The sequence below is a fragment of the Opisthorchis viverrini genome (assembly GCF_000715545.1).
Source record: "Opisthorchis viverrini unplaced genomic scaffold opera_v5_82, whole genome shotgun sequence".
NCBI classification, from domain to species: Eukaryota; Metazoa; Platyhelminthes; class Trematoda; order Opisthorchiida; family Opisthorchiidae; genus Opisthorchis; species Opisthorchis viverrini.
In genome coordinates this window covers 727065-745629 of record NW_008751738.1, presented here as the reverse complement: position 1 = coordinate 745629, position 18565 = coordinate 727065, and the positions used below count along the sequence as shown (strand labels likewise).

Below are 18565 nucleotides of genomic sequence, written 5' to 3'. Positions count from 1 at the left end.
GATAACTACCAGTCTACTCATACAAACCCTGCTTCGTCGACTTTAGTTGGACCAAATCATCAATCGAAGTGGCACTCCTTAACAGATTACAGTACCTTTTTCTATACACCGTTTACGTTGATTATCTAACAGCCTCGTATGATATTTTTTCACAAAGTAGGCACGTGCTTCTTACATAACTCCTGTTCGATTTCAACTTGGCTCTTCGTAATTCTCCGATTTTTCATCGAGTCTTCATGTGGTTAGGATAGGTAACCTGAACAGTTGCTGTTTAGACTACTGATCAGAACAAGTCACACCTTTGGGTATTCGCATCCTAAGAATTCATCCCCAATACTTTCAGTGTATATTATTCAAGCATCTTTTAAATTATGTTGGTCCAGCTCTTCAGAAACAACTGAGGATGGCCCTCTCTTCAAAGGAGATCACTCACGCTTCCCCCTTAAAGCTTTTTCAACAGTTGTTTCCTCCCAATTTTCGATCAGTTCAGTTTATCCATCCAGAGTACTGTAGTTCCTTGTGTTTTTAGCCTATCGCCTCGATAGTACTGAATAACTGCGAGTTAGAAACCTAATCTTTTTCTACACTTCTCACGCTAGCTGGCTGCAGAGACGAATGCTCGAGAATATATGAGAGGATTCCTCGTTCGTAAGTGGGTGATGGAGTCTCATGGAAAGAAAAGTAAGCGTTTTCCACAAACCCTCTTTTTGTTTGTCACACTCTAACACTCTACGTAGATAATTTATCTAATCCATATTTGTTGGTTCGATTTCTTTGGTAGAGGGGAAGCTTGAAATTAGATGCATAAAGTCGTAACTAAATCCAGTTCACGAGATGCGCTTATTTATGGTAAACGACAAATCGGCTACCTCCTGCCGTCAACTGTCCCGTCGTTGATCATTAGCTTTCACTTTCTTCCTGTAACACCAAATTACCAATTCGTGCGCTGGATTTTCGCCAGTTTACTTATTCAAATGCAGTAATTGTTCACGAAAGCGACCTCCAGTAAATGTGCACATTTAGTCGCGCTGTGGGTTTGGTCGTCATGTGGGGATGCGAATTTTTCTAGCGCAGTTCATCTCTAATGACTACCATAAGCTGCATTTGAACAGGAATGCGTACAATATTGAGCTGTATGTGATGAACTGTTTCGGTCCCAACAACCCTGTCCCTTGTGTTTGTGGCCAACATGGATGTGACCGTTGAAGGTCTAACTCACCATTCAAGTAAATGAGTTGAAACACAAGCCCATCAAACCTCCATGTGAGCGCGTCACCTGAAAAATGCTGTGCGTACAAACGTGGGTGAGTATCTGGGGTACCAACCCAGTTAGGTCACCCGAAAAACAGCGCACTGTGTGCGTGTTACGACTTAACTTCACCTACGATTGTATGGGAATAAATGAACTAAAATTTACTTCCTCTAAATTTTCGCCACCTCTGTGCTGCAGTCGGGTTCTATTGTACATTCACAGTGTCAACCCACAAGAGGGATATTGTAGTCAACGTTCGTGTTACTGACCTATTCCTTGTATGTCCATTTGACCCTTCGTCTGTACATACAGCTTTGGTGTTCTCTCTATCGTAGGTTGAGAAACAACAAAAGTCAGCCGCATTTAGAATCTGAAACGGATTGCATAGCATGTCAAAGTAGTTGACGGAAAGATGCACCGGTCGTTTTACGGAGGAAGCTGTCACATGGAAGGCGTAGTAGGTACCACAAACCGACTTCCATCAAATGAAATATGGTGAGGACGTACTTGCTGCGAATGGGATGATGAAGCCCGTCAGTAGGCTCAAACGGGAGCGAGATGGCCCAAGTGGTTAGAGTGCGAATTCACTAACCAAAAGGTCCGTGGTTCGAACCCAACCTCTACCTCTCGACTTCCCCTGTCTAGGCTTGGGCAACCTGACAATATCCCGGCCCTCGTGCTTCCTTCCAGTAGCATGGCAGCTAGACACCGGAAGGGTGTTACAGCTGAACGGTTTTACTTTTTAGCGGGCTCGAACTATGCAAACATTTTCTGAATAGTTACTATTTCACTCATGGGATGTGGTTTGTTCGTGATGTGGCACACGTGTGCTGCTCCGTCGACACTTAAAAACCTCATTGGGCCTAAGTGAATATAGATATCCGGGATCAGCACAAACCGTCTCTTGTCTTCTTCAAAATTGGGCTCACATGGCTTTATTTTTACCTGTGCTTTCGCCTCTGTCTCCTCACACCCTAGCCTCGATTGGGCGTCGGGGTTGGAAAGTATACTACGCTCGACTACGAGATTTGGTTTTGTATTTGTACAAAAATGCTATTGTTGCAAACGCTGCGGCCAGAGCTGAGGAGATGCATCAATTGCACCAGCAACAGCAGGCTCGTTTTAACCATTGGACGGCATTTCAAGCGCAGCAGCAGCAACTCATGCTCCAACAGAAACCGATTGAACCGCCAGATGAAACGACAAATGAGCAGGAGCTACCAGACGGGTCTCAAGAACACGTGGAACAAGTTTCCCAACAGTGTTTTCCGCACGATTCTTCGGAGGAAAATGGACAACTTATTTCGAAGACGTAAGTATACGTCTGCCTAATTGCAAAATGATTGCACAGTTATACCTTTCAAGCCTTTCTAATCTGCATGTATTTTTTTCTGTTTTCACCTGCTTACTTCACCAGAAGAATAAGTACCCACTGTTGAATTGTAAAATTTTGTCGATGAAACTCCTTTACTGGAAAGTAAAAGCACCCAGCATTTTCTGGATTGCGATGTATCCCTGTGGAACTATTGATGGCCGAATGTTGCACGCGAAATGTGAGATATTCAGGACTTGTTTTTGCTTCGAGTGGTTTTGTCACTTTTTTTATGGGACTTCACTGTCATTCTCTTATCTCCTCTGAGTGTACTGGGCTGTCATTCTAAAGCAAACTTCTTCACATACAGCAATGTCATTTGCGTTTCCTTCTTAAGTCCATCTTTCTATGAAGGGTGCCTTATCTTACTATAAATTTACCCTCATCTTCGCGTTGGTAAACTCAGTGGTGTCAGATAAAATGTGTATCGACCAGTGATGGAAATCCCAAAATCTTGCATATTCATCCTGTGACTGGATAAAATTATAGGTAATCGCCAATCCACCCATCTTAATCTTGGTAAGCTCAAGGTCACACTTCTAATACCTTATACAGTGAAAATTTTTCAATGACTTCTTGTGAGATGGCATTTCAAGAACTTTCGGCAGCACAAAGGGCAAAAGAGGTGCACCAAAGATATATCTTACATTGAGGTTTTCCCTAATGACTCCACTAGAATAGCACTTTGGACATCGTTTATGGGGCTCAACATGTGGAGTGCAACTTTCATACGATGAGTGATGCTTCACTCGAGCAAACTCTCGTTGCTTGTGAACCTATCGCTATATCTCCCTGAGCATGTACACTTGTTTTCCATCCAGTCTAATATTTCGGGACCAACCGTTTTATCGATAAACTGTCTACATATACACTAACTCGTCCTACCAGGTTTCGGCATTCCCTACCCATTTGGTTAGTGATCGTCTTAGTTTGTCGTGTTTATCTTATTTCGGTATCCGGGCGCTTGGTACACTATACCAGGGCTCACAGTTCGGGACCGTTTTTCGAGTGTGACTTGAATCCTTTGTTCGTCGTCCCATTCTCCATCCAACAACCTATGAATTGTACTCTCTCTGCTTAGTATTCACTGTCCAGATTCCGCCTCAGTACATCTTTTCATTGTGTACGTGTGTAAGCTGTTATTCGAGTAAGGATAAAAGTACCCGAATCCCGTTTCTTTTTGTTCGCGCACACGTTTATGTGCAGTAACGCGAGACAAACGTACAATGCCGAGGCGTTTAGAGCGGCTAATTCTACATTCTGTTTCAAAAATTAGCGAAATGCGGTGCATGAATGTTTTAATGTCATCGTTGTCGTCACATTCGCCAACCGGTTCGGCACCGTCACTTTTTTGGAGATTATCGAGTCCCTAGTCTTTAATTGATTTTCCCATGTACTGTAAAGCAATCGAACACACAAGTAATCGGACATGGAGCGATAGATAGATCAATGGAATTAATGGATCTACGTTGATCACTTTTCGAGTTGCCATGATCATCGGTTCAGCCTACTCATTTCCTTGGTGTGTCCCGAATCTGAGTCTTACGTGCCATTGAATTTCTACTCAGTGTGACACACTCATGGTTGGTAGCCTTTGATAGTTAATTAAGAAACCGATCTCGAGTGCCACGTGTAGCGTAGCTTGCAAATTTAATTTAGGTTCATCCGCCCCCTATTTACTGTTTTACCACACCTATCGGTCACGTTATGTGGGCCGCTTATCCAGAATAATGTTCTTTAAATGTTTGGGAACCCTTCAGGGTGGAGGGTAGGGTATTACTCTTGATTACTGTCAACCAGTCACACATATCTGCATACGGAATACCCAGAATAGTCATCCTTTTTAGCATCTGTCCCCACCATACTTTGAAACCCATCTGAAACATTTTATGGTCACATGATTCGTCCTAGCAGTATGCACCGACGAATTAGCAATTTCCTCCAACTCCTTGAGTGCATTGTTCACCAATTTTAGGTTTACACCTAACGATTGCTTGAACGGCCTGTCAGAAATGCTTTTGCCAGACGCGGACGATTCTATGGGCAGTGTTTGTATTCTTCACCTGTTGTTGAAGTAACCACCATTTTGTCGCAAGACTAATGTCTGCTTTTAGCGATGTCGCATTCTGGGTGGTGACCTAATGACCAGTTCATATAAGCTGTTGCCATCACAAACATGGGAATCATCCTATGAGGGATGTGGAAGTTTGACAAAACCGACCATATAACGTTGGTCGCCGGAGAGAGACTATATTGTAATTGAGTATGGTTTTCCTTCATTTTCCTATGCTTGCCTGTGCTTGTATATTGTCTTCGTATTGTTAAACACCCATCGCTTGTTTCATTGTCTTCACCTTCTAGGAGTGACCTGCCTTCCGTTACGGACGCTCCTCAAGAGAGCTTACTGTCGGTTAGTTGTTCCCCTGGTATTCCAGATCATTCTTCGAGTTCTGCTGTTCGCACAACCCGGTCAAATGACCCTAATGGAGCTCCCACTGTCACTACCACCAGTAGCGCCGCCGCGCCAATGCAGCATCCTCCGCCTCCAGCTTATATGGGGCCCGTGGGTGGCATCTTTCCTTCACCCTTGACTATGCAACCTCCACTCACTTTCCCACCTCCGCCCCCACCGAACACCGTACCCCCTAACATCCCAGCACCAGAAACGATAGTGCGGATTGTGCATGCAATTGCCTCGCGAGCCACGGACTATGTGAAAAAGCCCAATGTATTTCGCCTGAAAACACGAGAGGGCGCAGAATATTTGTTTGAAGTTGCGTAAGTTCTCTTTGTCGAGCGATGGAATTTTCCGTGTATTTATTCATATTTTTTTATCGTATTCATAAAACACGCTCAAATGTGTATCTTCTGTTCCTTGTTCTTTTACTGTGTGAAGTAACAGCTGAGCTATTCGTTCTATTCGTGAAGGCGAATGGCCTATGCATTAGGCTTTTCTAATTCGTATGGTAAGCTATTTATGGCACGTATCCTGATTCAGAAAACACTTGTTCTTAAAAGAACTGCGTTGTACTTCGTTAATCGATCTCATTCTACCGATTTTCGTTCTAAAAAATAACTGTGCCACAGGGCCAAATATCGAACCTCAGACTTTGAATTAATGGGCATTCCAATCCGAATGCAGTATTCGAAATTAGGGTCCTGTTCGTATTCCATACTCTCCTGGATCACATGAATCGCGATGGCCGTAAATCTCGGTTTGATTCTTTTTTGTGCGAATGCTCAACGAGCTGAAGCAGTTTCCACACAGTAATTCTACACGTGGCCGGAATTTAATTTGTTCTGACTCCAAACACCTGACTTTCGGCTCATAAAAGAGATTTTTCGGGATTGTATGCTGTATCGGTTATGTTTTTTAATTTACAATTCCTGCATGAATTTGTGCATTCGTTTATTCATTACCTATTTGAAACAAACTCAAGCTGCAAAACTTTACGATATATTTTCATCTTACATGGACTGTTCTCCGAATTTCGCTGTACCTACATTCGTCACCTTCGTTTGCTCATGTTTACTGTTAACACCCCCAACTTTGTACCGGTATATATTGTTCCCATTATTCCTCTTCTTGCCGATACCTTCCATCCGGATTTCCGTTCAACTGTTTCACCACCGTCTGCCTTTTCGTACTTCGGGAAACCAATTCATAGGAGCACGCCGATTCTTTGTGCTAGCCCCCATGTTTTAGCTGTCTGCACTTCCAAATTGAAGACAGCCTAAAATTTTAGCAACCTGGTAACTTACGGTCTGACGAAACTCTCCCATCAAAATTGTAACCCTTCCAACCGTTTGCTTACCAGGCTCTTCTGAAATTTCCTCGCCTGATCGTATTTTCCACAGGACAAATGTTTGCCATTTAATCGACTATGAGTAAAAATAGCGCGATAAAAATGGTTGGTCTGTTTTTTTTGCACAAAGCCATCGAAACTAGCAACGCCTACTCTTATCGGGGCTTGATGGCAGGAAACCGGAAGAAACTGTTTGAAATTATAAGGCAGCCTAAATGATTGAAGTTAAAACGAGACTTATGAACCTGTTTCTCTCATCGGCGCATCAACACCTGCCAAAAGAAACTGCTGGGTCAAATGCCAATAACAGAAGTTAAAGACCGAGCACACGAAGATGCACCACACATCATATTATGCATCACATAGGAAACATATTTGCATGAGTCAGTATTGGGAAATTGAGGTTTATGCATTGTTACGCAACGCTTGTCGCTTGATGTTCACAACATTCAAAACGCCAGCAGCTTTTTATTTACTGGGAGCCTCAATGAGTAAGCCGTTGAAAGAATGGCATGACTGACAAAGGCAGCCACCAAACAAAGGACGAGCCTTGTAAAGCGGAGCGCGTTAGGTGGATTTTCATATAGAATTGTATCGCTTAGCAACGGCCTTTCGTTTTCAGAGGCGTTTGTAACACATTCTCGAAGCGATCACTACACTCTTATTTGTCCGTAATTGGCTCTGCAATACCGACCAGCGGTTGTTAAATCAGAGACGAACCCCATCAGGAGTGATTTGGTTACTTTATTCCATCTGTTTTATTGTTGTCTATGTGATAGCAGTTATGCAATATTTAAGGGCAGTGGGCCAAAGCCAACCTTGAAACGCTCACACGGAAGATTCGAAACTTGATCTTCATGGTGCTAGTTCCACAACAGGGGAACCGTTGTTTGTGTGGGACTAAATGGATTTACCGTATCCCGATGGTGTTCGCTATTTTGAAGAGGCACTTTGAAGCTATGGACTGCATACTTTGCGTGATATCATCTCTCTACATTGCTTCACGGTCCAAGGTAGACTGTGGGGTCACTCGTACCTTTTTTAACCTAACATCATTTGTTGGGTGTTAGGGTGGGGAATCTGATTGTTTTTGTTTTCGTGATGGTGGATGGTCCGCTCCTTGTGTGTTCGGTTATTTTATGTAACGGGGGAAACCCTACAGCAACCAAGGAATTACTTTTGTCATTCAGCATTTGCGACCAAGGTGAGAAAATTACATTACCTGACAGAACGTTGACCAATGGTATCTACCAGTAAAACACATTACAGCACATTGGAAATAGTGTTGCCAGCCCTCTGACCTTACGTCATTCCCTTGTATGACAAAAAGAACATGGTCCCATCCGGATAGCTTTCGCTCTGTCACCATCGTATAATAGAATGGCAGCTACAAGAGCCCCCTTTGAAAACCGTTGCAATAACACCGTGACACCCAACGGATGGAGGTAGCCGTGAAACATTTTCGAATTTCTTCCCATCTAAACTTCAGGTTTTTTAAGCATAAAATAAATGCCCGTAGGATTTTGTAATGTACACCAATCAATACAAAGTCCGCTTACCCCCGGAGTTCCCTATGGAGATGGAGAACACAAATCTCTTGCTTTTTATTTATAATGAAAAAATGGGTTTAAAATGTCTCCATTCTCCGCTTTTGTAGCTGTTATTTCAATGCACGCTGGTGACTGAAAGCAGGCTATCTCGATAGAGCCTAGTTATACGAGAGACTGATGTGGAGTCATGTAGCCAGCAACACTGCTTCCTGTGTGTTTCATTGCTCCGGTGGTCAGGTGGGTCCTATAAGTCAGAGTTCTGGCTGGTGGTGTACATAGATCACGGAGGAATTCCTGGTCTCTTGATCAGAGAATTGAGTTCAACCGATAGGAGATACGATGCAGACCTGTTAATCTATCAGTACATTTTTATCTGAAACAATGTATATGTTCGCACCTACGTGACAGTGTCGGTAATTCCGGTGAATGGCATATCCATTCAGGCCTCCTGGTATGCTGGAAATACAAACAGTTGTTGTTACTCATGAGTGTTGGCAAGACTTTTTTACTCTTCTTGTGCTCTGCTCTTGCACTATTTATTGTCTTCTGTTTTAAAACTTTACTCGAATGGAGTTATTATTAGGATTTATCAATATTTCGTAATGTTCTTTGCTCTGTGGTAGTTCTGTCCAAGAAACTTGGGAATATTTGTAAGGCAACGGAGCACTAATTTCTAAGACTACCGCCGCTATCGATATTCTCGCCAAAACTTAACCCTGATTCTTGGAACGATTTTTGTTTTTTCATAGCGATACTTGTCTTTTCCACTGACGGGCATTCCCGGATAAGACTTTTAACTTTACGGCGAAAAGCCGTGTTGTTTTCCGTTTTTCCCGCTTGTTTCGGGTGAACTAATTATCATCATGACCTTTTCAAATTGGAACTTGTTTCAAGATTGGAGCCTGCTTACTTTCGTTCGATCTTTACTTCAGTCCACCAATACCCATAACCAGCAAACGAGCCCACATTGAATTTGCCACACGACCCAGTCACCGTCGTTCGAACTGTGCTTTACTGGATTCTTATTAGTCTTGAGAATCCTGAGCTATCGCTGCACCCATTTTCTTATGATGCACTGTTAATGATGCATATATTCTGGTAAACCTCCCATACGTTACTGTATTTTTTATCGGCTGATTGCTCTCTCCTTCTCCTAGCGACTACTTTATTGCTGTTCTGTTATGTGACCCGGTTTAGTTGCCCTACGTATGTAGCTCTTTCCTGCACACACGGACCGTCTGTTCCGAAAACGAGATTGTTTATCTTCAATTGACGTCTGTCATTGTTGATTCATCAACCCACTGGTTAACCAGTCATCTTTATCCCCATATCCGTCTTTGGTCTGCCTGACTAGGACAGGTGGTATGAAACCAGTTATTGATTGACGAAATCCATCTTTGGCTTAAAGCACAGGTTCACCACGAATGCCCGTCTATGATGGTGTTTTTGCATTGGCACATCGCTTGGATAAATAGCGTTGGATTTTTCATCGTCTGAACCAAGTTTCTTTTCGTTTGGAGACGGGGTATCTGTAAATAATGCGCTTATTGTTTTTAGATTGTATTATCATCGCGTTTTGTTCAGAGTTTTTCACATCCATTTTCTGCATTTCTAGGGACGCTAAGGAGTTGGATATGTGGGTAGACCGCATCAACTTTGTTGCCGCCCTACTCTCTGCTCCTGCAATGCCTGGTCCCATCGGCTCAGAACGGGGGTTTTACCGACCGCATCTGCCTTCCACATGCACCAAGCTCAATATTGTAAGTTGCACTCTCCGTTTTCCGTAGTTTCGCCTCTGGCTTTTATTTTGTATCATGGATTTTTGGCCCACTCTTGTGGTTTCATTTCACATTTTCTTCATCTTTCTATGATCACCTCTCACTTTCGCAGATGTTTAAACCCCTTTGCACTTTTCGATTTACTCGCTTGCTTTAGCGCGAACAACTGGAGGAACACCAACGCCGTCTGATCGAACTTGGTCGTGAGCTTGATGACCTACGCAAACGTGTTGGAACTAGTGTACCTCACTCACTAAAATCTCGGTCTCTGTCAGCCGTCGAATGCGAAGACCTGTCCCCAACAGTGACAGCCGAGACGACGTCTGCGTTATCTGCCCCTATCGAACCCACAGACGAAGCTGGTGACCATGCGACAACCACCCCAGTGGTTGTACCCACTACTCCGGGCACCTCAATTACTTCCACTTCAGTTGCCACCACTAACGTTACCAGTGCTGTTCCTGCAACGGCAGCATCGTCCACTACTTCTTCGTCTACGTCCTCTTCAATCATATCCGTTTTCTCCTCAGCTAGTCTGGGCCGACGTCGCAAAACTAGTTCGGGATCGATTCCCGGTCTGGAGGTGACGGCTTCCCCGACCATGACAGCAAGGCAGCGTGCTGAGCATGAGGAACGGATACAATTCACTGAATCTGAGGTGTGTTTTTTTGCGGTAACTTTCATCGTTTCAAGAACATCCTTAAAAATTGAGCTGTTTTCCAGGTGGTTGAAATGACTAAAGTAACCATCCAACCATAATGATCGGACATTGGACTCCATGAAAACCCTTCGCGTGTTCATCATGTTTAATTAAATCAACGGTGTGAAAGCTCATCCCACTATTTCCGTTTGATGGGTCGAAACAAGATTGAATACAATCGTGAAATTCACTTAGGTATCCAAGTAACCTGTTCCATCAACAGAGACCACTAATGGGAGTCATAGTTGGGTGTGCTTTACAAGGAGAGCCACATTGAGCAGCGTAATAGTCAACTACCCGGTTAAACACGCAAGTAAACCGTGAACCTCATGGCCTGGTAATAATAACCGTTCATAGACCAAGCTCATGCCATCCCGAAAACCCCCACTACCATAAATGAAAACGGCGGTGGCTAGTAGTGTTCCCTCTACCTGAGTTACTGTACGCTCTCTGGACATACCGAGTGACTAGTCTTTTTATCATCTGAGAACAGACAGTTCGAAGCAAAATGTAGGTACCCGCATTGTTTGACTTCAAAGCTCTATACTTTGATTATTTGTGCAAACCGGTGTTTGTTCTTCTATATAACAGAACTAAACCAATAATTCGTGTGCGCCTCATTTAAATGTCGAAACTTGTATTTTTATGGATTTTTCCGAAAATTCGTTTATCCAACACTTGAATAATGGGGGGAAACTTTCGCTGCACAATGTAGTTCATTGCAAATGGTTGAAAAGTATCTCATTTCCAATGCTATATATCATGTTGGATTGAAACGTAGGATCATGAAAAGGCCTCTGTGTTAAATTACCGACCTTACTGGGTGAGAAGAATGAGAATTGAAGTTGAATATCATGAGCTGAAATTGACATTTCTCCTCGGAGTGGGATTTTCACATAGTTGAAGAATCCCCATTTCGATGAAAGACGCTGTCTGTTCAGAATATGTGGGCGTTTCACAATAAATCAAGCTTTTCCCTTGAAGTATGCATGAAACCCCATGGGACATATTCTGCAGCAAGTGACTAGGTAATCAGCACCTGTCAGTACTCGGTTTCTGAATTCAATAGAGATGGTGTTCACATCTTCCGTACTTTTCCTCGCACGCAAGTTCTTGACCTAGTAATCCTATGCAACTAATCAGCGGTGTTTATCAAATACCAGAGGCAACTACGACCTGGCTTTTAGCATGAACCTCTGACTTGTGAACTTTGATTATGTGTGTATATGTAATAGACAGTTCTGTGTTTCACGTTGTACTGCTTACTCACCTTATTGCCAAACATCTCTTCTGTGTGTAAACAGAGCGATACTCCTTTGTAAAAGCCTGTTAAGTCTATCATCAAATTAATAACTGTTACGCTTTTAACACCAGTTATCGTGGTTTGAATAGAATCAACACCAACAAGGTTACATTCCAAATCCATTGGATGCCTCTTCTGAAGAATTTTTTTGACACACCCCATACTAATTGCTTTCATTTATTTTGTCCGCTGGTTCAACACGTCCACTAGAAGTCTGCACAAATCCAAATGTTTTCCTCAAGACGCTTGAGATTCTGTGACGTTCCATCATCCCCATTGGAACATTATCAGTGCCGGTCGCGAACCTTGCGCATCCGTAATCTTCTCAAAGTTTCGGCCATTTCGCACGCGAATGGGTTTATTTCAAGCAGTCGTCAGTTATCTACTGTATACACAATCACAGAATCCATTTCACGTAGTCACATATGCTGACCTGCTACTCTCGTTGGATGGGCGGCGCTATATCCTGCCTTAGTGCGAGTAAATCTTACTGCCTAGCATTGCCTCGTGATTGGACAGTTGACTGTTCAAACTACTGTCCGAAAAGTCCCTGGGTCGAAGCTCTGGAGTTTCGTGAAGTGCGCACTGCTAATTATTCCCAATGGTTGTGAAAAACTCTACAGTACTTCTGGGCTTTTCAGCGATATTCGACCTATCGTAGTATATTTATGAAGGAAACTACTCATAAGGTTGCTGAAACTCTTCGACAGCAGCTCACGGCAGGTTTCGCAGTTCTTGGGATTCCGTCATCCTTCTGTTCTACTTGGACCCCAAATTGGGCATGTGTCGACAAACACTGCGATATTTCGAATAAGGTATCATCTGAAACAGGAGGCATCCTTTGTGCAGCACACACAGTTAAGGAATATCGTGAACGAGAGATTCAGTTGAGTCCCTCGTGAAACCCAAACTGATATGGAAATGTCGAAATCTGTCCAGTTTGGGCTCAGGCAGAACATAAGATTGATGGAAACTGCGCTTATCTGATGAACTACTAGAGCGGCGAAACGGGTCGTGAGTTACTGTTGAGGAGTTTTCAGCAACCTTGTGAGTAGTTTCCTCTATGAAAAGGGATACATTGTTTTGTTTTATTCGGCATAGTCACCTAAGGTAACCTCGTGGCTGTGTTTGAGGGCTTTCCTCACACACGAGAACCTGTTCTCCGGAATTTGTGAAGGTTTTTCATGTTGCACAATGCAATTTGCACACAGGCGTCCGTGGAGTCTTCACCCACCAGCTTTTCCCACCCTTCTTCCCTAAGAAGATGCTTTTTGTCTCCAGTGATTAATTGTAATTGGTAGGTCGGTTTAATGTACACATTTGGCTAGAACTTATCTTTTACGCCAATCCCTTTTAAAAGAGGCTCGTGATGGGTAAAATCATAGTGCTACGTAGAAGCCTCCACTTCGACCTTTGGTTTGAGACTTGCTTCGTTTGTTTGTGCCTCTGTATCTCCCCTACTTGTCCCAGGCACCCATGACTACCCGACAATTTCCATTTCCCTATTCTAGATTCATCGTTATAAGACATATGCCCGTCTTCTGGAATCCGAGCTATTCCATATGCAACAGTCCTCCGCTGCCGCCGCTGCTGCTGCTCTCGCTGCCGCGAATAACACATTTTCACCCTACATAAATCCCTACTTGCCAGCTGGTCCTTTACCTTCACTCCAACATTACGGACCGCTCGGACTTAATCCCGCCTATCCGGCTTTTCCTACCCCACGTCCTCCGCACTATTTTCTCCCACGTGACCAGACAACTGCATATGGCTCACCTGGTGCTGTTTCCATGCCTGTGGTGGGTCAACAAGAGAGCTTGAATGAGGATCTTGTCAAAACAGTGTCGGCCGACAAACCGGTTGCGGAGTCAGTGGACGCACCTTCAGACACAGTACACGATGGATTGTCTGTGGGTACGTCTTCCGCGCCCTCACAAACATCAGTCACCAGCCGCCCTTCTGGGATGGTGATCCAGTATGGTGGTCCACAACTTTCGTCTGTCACTCCTTATTCCCCCTCAGTTTCAACTCGTTTCTATTCTCATCCGCGACAGTGGCGAAATCAACATTACTCGTTGCACTATCGGCAGCATTCGGCGTTTGGTTCCATAGGTCGGCCCAATGGTGTGTTGCTCAATGGGCATCGCTTGACTGAAGAAGATGTATCAAACGCAGACGCATCTGTCGAGCCATCCACTTCCGACGGAACCCCAGAGACAACGGCTAGTCGAAGTCTCACGACTTCGCAAACGACCGACAAATTTAAAACCTCTCAGCCTGTGCAATCAGTTTGCGCCTCCGATGGTGTGTTCTACGAAATTGTCTAGCCCCTACCTGAAACACTTTTTTCTTTTGTTTTTTCTTCGTCAGTAAATGGGGTTTCTCTCGATAAATCCTTTATTTCAAAACTGCATTCACGCATGCTGTTGGGTATCTCCCGTTGTAAATGAATTATTTTCCTATTTCTGCAACCTGGTCATCGAATGGACTTTTACGCGTGTAGTTTATTGAACGAAATCTAACCCACTTTTGAGTTGCCTACTAGGCTTCGTTTGGTTACATTGCTCATCCACTTTTGATACGATGCTTCTGAGTGTGTGCGTTGTTCGCTTCTAAAACACGCAATTTGCACATCCTCTCCCACCCCAAGAGGAATTCCATTCTACGAAGCCTTTCGCAAAACGTTTTCGATTTACTTGGGAAAGAATCGTAACCCACTCTAGTACTGTTTCACATTTCGCTGGAGTTTTATCCGTCATTGCCCGTCTAGTCCTATGGTGTGTATATTTGTTTGTCCCTTCTAGGCCACAGTGTCGTCAAACAACTAGGGCTTATAAATTTTTTTTTATTTCAATTTTGACTTTAGTGTTTCTGCCGTGTGTACTTACGACTCCTGTTTAATCGATCTTTTCAGTTTTGTTATGTGTTATCTTACAAACTGTGTGGAGCGGTTGTCTGCATCCATCGTTTTTTTTCTCATTCGTTCTGTTTAATCCTTTACACATTAGTTCCCGATGTTTTCTTACTCATTTGTACAGTAACTTTCTAGTTCACCTAAAGCTTTGCTTCCATTGGTTTCGATGCTGTTTCTCCCTTTTATCCTTTTATCGAAAATCCGTCCCTTTTCCCCAATCGCATGTTTTGGCTACACGAGAAGTGTGCGCACAGTCAGTCTTTCTTATCTTTTGACGATCGTCGTACAGCTGCTCGTATCTCACCGTCGGTCTGAGGGTTCGCCCCTGCTTCTCTTACAACTCCATCTCCCGAAGATGCAACTCACCCTTGCGTGTCGTTTCATGACTTGTATGCAGGGCCGTCAGTATATCTTGTTCATTTTCCTATTTCTGTATGACCATCAACTTGGTTCATTGCAAATTTAACACATCTGCAGGGTTATGATTATTCGCTGATCTATCATCAGTACCTATTTCTGCCATGTGTTCTTCTGAATTTCAATAGCTTGGTACTCTGGTTCCCACTGCTGACAACCTTTTCATTCCATTTTACTGCGGTCGCTAATCTCAGGGGTATCGCTACACCGCGCAGTGTTCGGTATGCAGCATGAATGTTAAGTCAAATCGTGTTTTAAAGCTGTTATGGATTCTCGTAAGATGTAACTTGTTTGTGAATTCTTGAGCGCAAATCGTTCCGTTAATCTGTCGTTGGACAGTTTTGGAATCCCCATTTCAGTGGCACTGACCGATAGAGTGCTGTAAGTGGAGTAAAACTGGTTAATTTCTCCCCGGTTTCGTAAGGAGTGCAAGCTTGTCCAATTCACTTACACCAAGTTTCTTACAGTCCAAGCACCGATGGGGCTACCGCATTTCAAGCTTCAGTGATCCTCCATGTCCCCTGGTCCTGGGAACTTTGCTACCGAAACGATGTGCAAAACATCAAACATCTCAAATGGGATCGAAGGTGTTAGGTATCCTCGGCTCCATCAATCTTAACGGGAACCATTTCTTAAAAAAAATCCGGGGAAACGTCTTATCACAGAGCAACAAAATGTTCGAACACTTTATTCAGCCTTACTGTTTACCTCCAGCTTGAGTAGATTGCGAGCGAGGTGCCAACAATAGGTGGAGCCGAGCTACCGGTAGGTCACGCTCGCCAGTAGTCAGTTTGGCTGGTCTGATGAGGGGAAAGTTTTAGAACATATATTCATCAGGCCGCTTGTTGTTCACACGAATCCGCGACCATTTAGCGATATGCTGGGGAACCATTGCCGCTTCGTCATATATAAATGCACACTATTCAACTAAATAATGAACGGGGCTTCATGAATGGCTTGCCAAATCGGATTGCCTGCAAGCAACGGTCAGGGCACATGCAGAGGCCTGTTACCAACCGTAAGTTGGTCTAAAAATGATGGCCTAACTGTAAACAATGGCATCATTTACTTGTCTATCGTCGATGCAACGGCTTCATCCCTCAGTGTTACCCAACCGGTAAGAATCAACTAAACAGCATTGAGAAATATTCCCGCTCAATTAAAATGGTCGTACAGATCACTTGGGCTTCGAATTTGGCAGTCAGCTAAAATAGATCTATCGTTGTTTTGACTATGTAGAGCTGCTATCAGTGAGGAAAGCGCGGTCTATGAAAGATATATTCCGCAGATATCCCAAACAGGTTTACCAAGTATCCATTCGTCGCTCTGTCGGAGCCACTATACGTTGCTGGATGTTTGGGTTTTTTTTCTAGTCAGCTCTGATTTAAGATGGGTAATCATTCTATCCCCTTCTGACTTCCTCCTACTACCGATCGAATGACCGCATGCTAAAATTGTATTACGTCGTAGGATACAATTTGTGAATACCTATTGACTTCTAGCAATAAAATGGCTGACAACCTCAGTTTAGTCGCGTTGGAGAAAAGTGCCGATGAAGAATGGTACTCGTGACGGACTTTCCAAGCTACTGGCGTTAAGGAAACCATTCCGGGGGGACTAAAACATCATTTTGATGGGGGTCTTTCGTAGTCCACACACAGTGGTAGTGAATTTTCATTTGCAAGTTTTTAGCAGTGCAGAAGCGAATGTCTCGCCGGAGGTACAAACTTTCGACATTTCCTGGTCGAAAGCAACTTCGCGTCTTGAACTAGTATAACAACCTTCAATTATTTTGATCTTGGTCGTAACAAACTAGCAATTACTGAGCTACCCAACCATACTCGAATGAAAAGTACAAGACAAAATTACTCATCATCAATCGTTAGTGAGATCAATATCAAGCTATTCTAGTGTGTTGACTCTGTTTTCGGTTTTTCCCATAACTATCTGTGCAACTCTGATTTCTCACGAAGAGTTGTGCTGTCGTCTATTATCTGACTAGCTCTTCGGCCAAACCGAATCCACTGAAAACGAAAACGGTGTTGCGGTATGGTAGACTGGCAAAGCTCAAGAGATCCATTTGTTGCGCCGGTCTACTGATTAGTACTGTTCAGTAATATATGGCGTTTACCTCGCACTCTCTCCCCCGGTGGAGCAAATCATTCACATGGAAAAGTGTAAAGTGCCCATCTTGCTTCCGTACGTGTTTCGAATTGGGCTGAAGTATAGATATTGCCTACATGGTTGGATTGTAATCTATCAGATACTTTCTCTGTGAACCGCTGCGACAAACTCTTCACCCGAAACGATATGCGGATGTCTCCCTATGATATAAAAAAGGCAAACTAAGAGTATCAAACAAACTTGTTTTTTGCTGAAGTCATTTGAAAGAAGTTGTCTCAGCCTGATTTCGGAGATAGAGAAAAACCAACATCCGTCAGGTGCACAGAGCTGATAATTCCTAACAAGTATAAAACAAACTTGCGTGGCGTCTTGGCACACGTTGGCTTCATCTGCAGAACCGAATAATCCGGTCTGCTCGATTCTTGGCAGTTAAAGGGACTTATACTTTGCGTTCAGCTACTTTCAAGGTTTTACATTGATCTAGTCTGCGGAATCATCCCGTTAGTTATTGTCCTCTTCATCACCTATGTCGGTGGCGATGTCGCGTCCTACCTTATTCGTTAGACCGATGACAACGAATTCTCAGTTTCACTGGATCAGAAGGGTGGCTTCTGATTGTCTCGTTAAAGTAATGGAGCAAGATTTGGCGTACTTTGCAATGCTCAGGGTCAGTGTCTTGGTTTTGCGTCGCGCAGTTTCTGCACTCAAGTGAATTCTTGGAAATGAACTGTAGGCTTTGTAAGTTGATAAGGGTTGTCCAAATTCGGTGATCTAATGAAGAAAGGAATCAAGTATACCGCGGTCAACTGATCAAAGGTGCATGTTCAATGGGTGAAACTTGTTACTAGTACCAAGAAAGGTGACGGATAGCGAAGACACTGTTTGCTGTTGTCACGCCGCGCCTACACATTCACTACTGTGTAGTCATGAGTAAACACCCCTGCGGCATCCATACGATCTTTGATGCTGTTTATGCAACTCAGCATGAGCAAACTTTGCTATATCTGTCCCCCTTAAGACAAAGAACTTATGCGTGCGGTGTATGAAACTTTCGCGGGTGATGGTCTTGGCTTCCGGAATGTCGGAATATGGTACCGTATGACAAGCTTATTTCGCGGCAACCGGCAGGCGACAGATTTTTGCTATGAGCCGTGCCAGTACCACAACAGTTTATTGCGGCCATGTTATTCGCTTTTTGAATCAGTCTGTTGTACCTGAAAGAAAATAAAGCTTCCGTTCCCAATGGCCGCACGCGCTCCCGAAGGGATACGCGCCTTAGAATGTGGCACATGAATATCCCAGTCAGTTGTAGCGTTCGTCTTCTTTTCAATGAGTTATGGCTCCATCGG

At 43.7% G+C, this 18565-nt stretch overlaps 2 protein-coding genes across 2 annotated transcripts in view; one reads left to right on the top strand and one right to left on the bottom strand.

Annotated features, from left to right (window-relative positions):
• T265_04768 (hypothetical protein) overlaps nt 1-15195 on the top strand; it is a gene marked incomplete at both ends in the record, with an annotated part of 64066 nt that extends 48871 nt beyond the window's left edge. The window contains 6 exons of the mRNA XM_009169593.1: nt 600-681; nt 2231-2564; nt 4986-5402; nt 9596-9740; nt 9916-10416; nt 13273-15195. Of these exons, the coding sequence (XP_009167857.1) occupies nt 600-681; nt 2231-2564; nt 4986-5402; nt 9596-9740; nt 9916-10416; nt 13273-14088 (2295 nt within the window). The remainder of the gene's footprint in view (nt 1-599; nt 682-2230; nt 2565-4985; nt 5403-9595; nt 9741-9915; nt 10417-13272) is intronic.
• A 134-nt stretch (nt 15196-15329) lies between these two features.
• On the bottom strand, nt 15330-17987 carry T265_13596 (hypothetical protein; the record flags this gene model as incomplete). Its single annotated transcript, XM_009169618.1, has 2 exons — nt 15330-15471; nt 17869-17987. Coding segments are annotated over 2 exons (261 nt in total), but the record flags the coding sequence as incomplete, so codon positions are not given.
• Between the last annotated feature and the right edge of the window lie 578 nt (nt 17988-18565).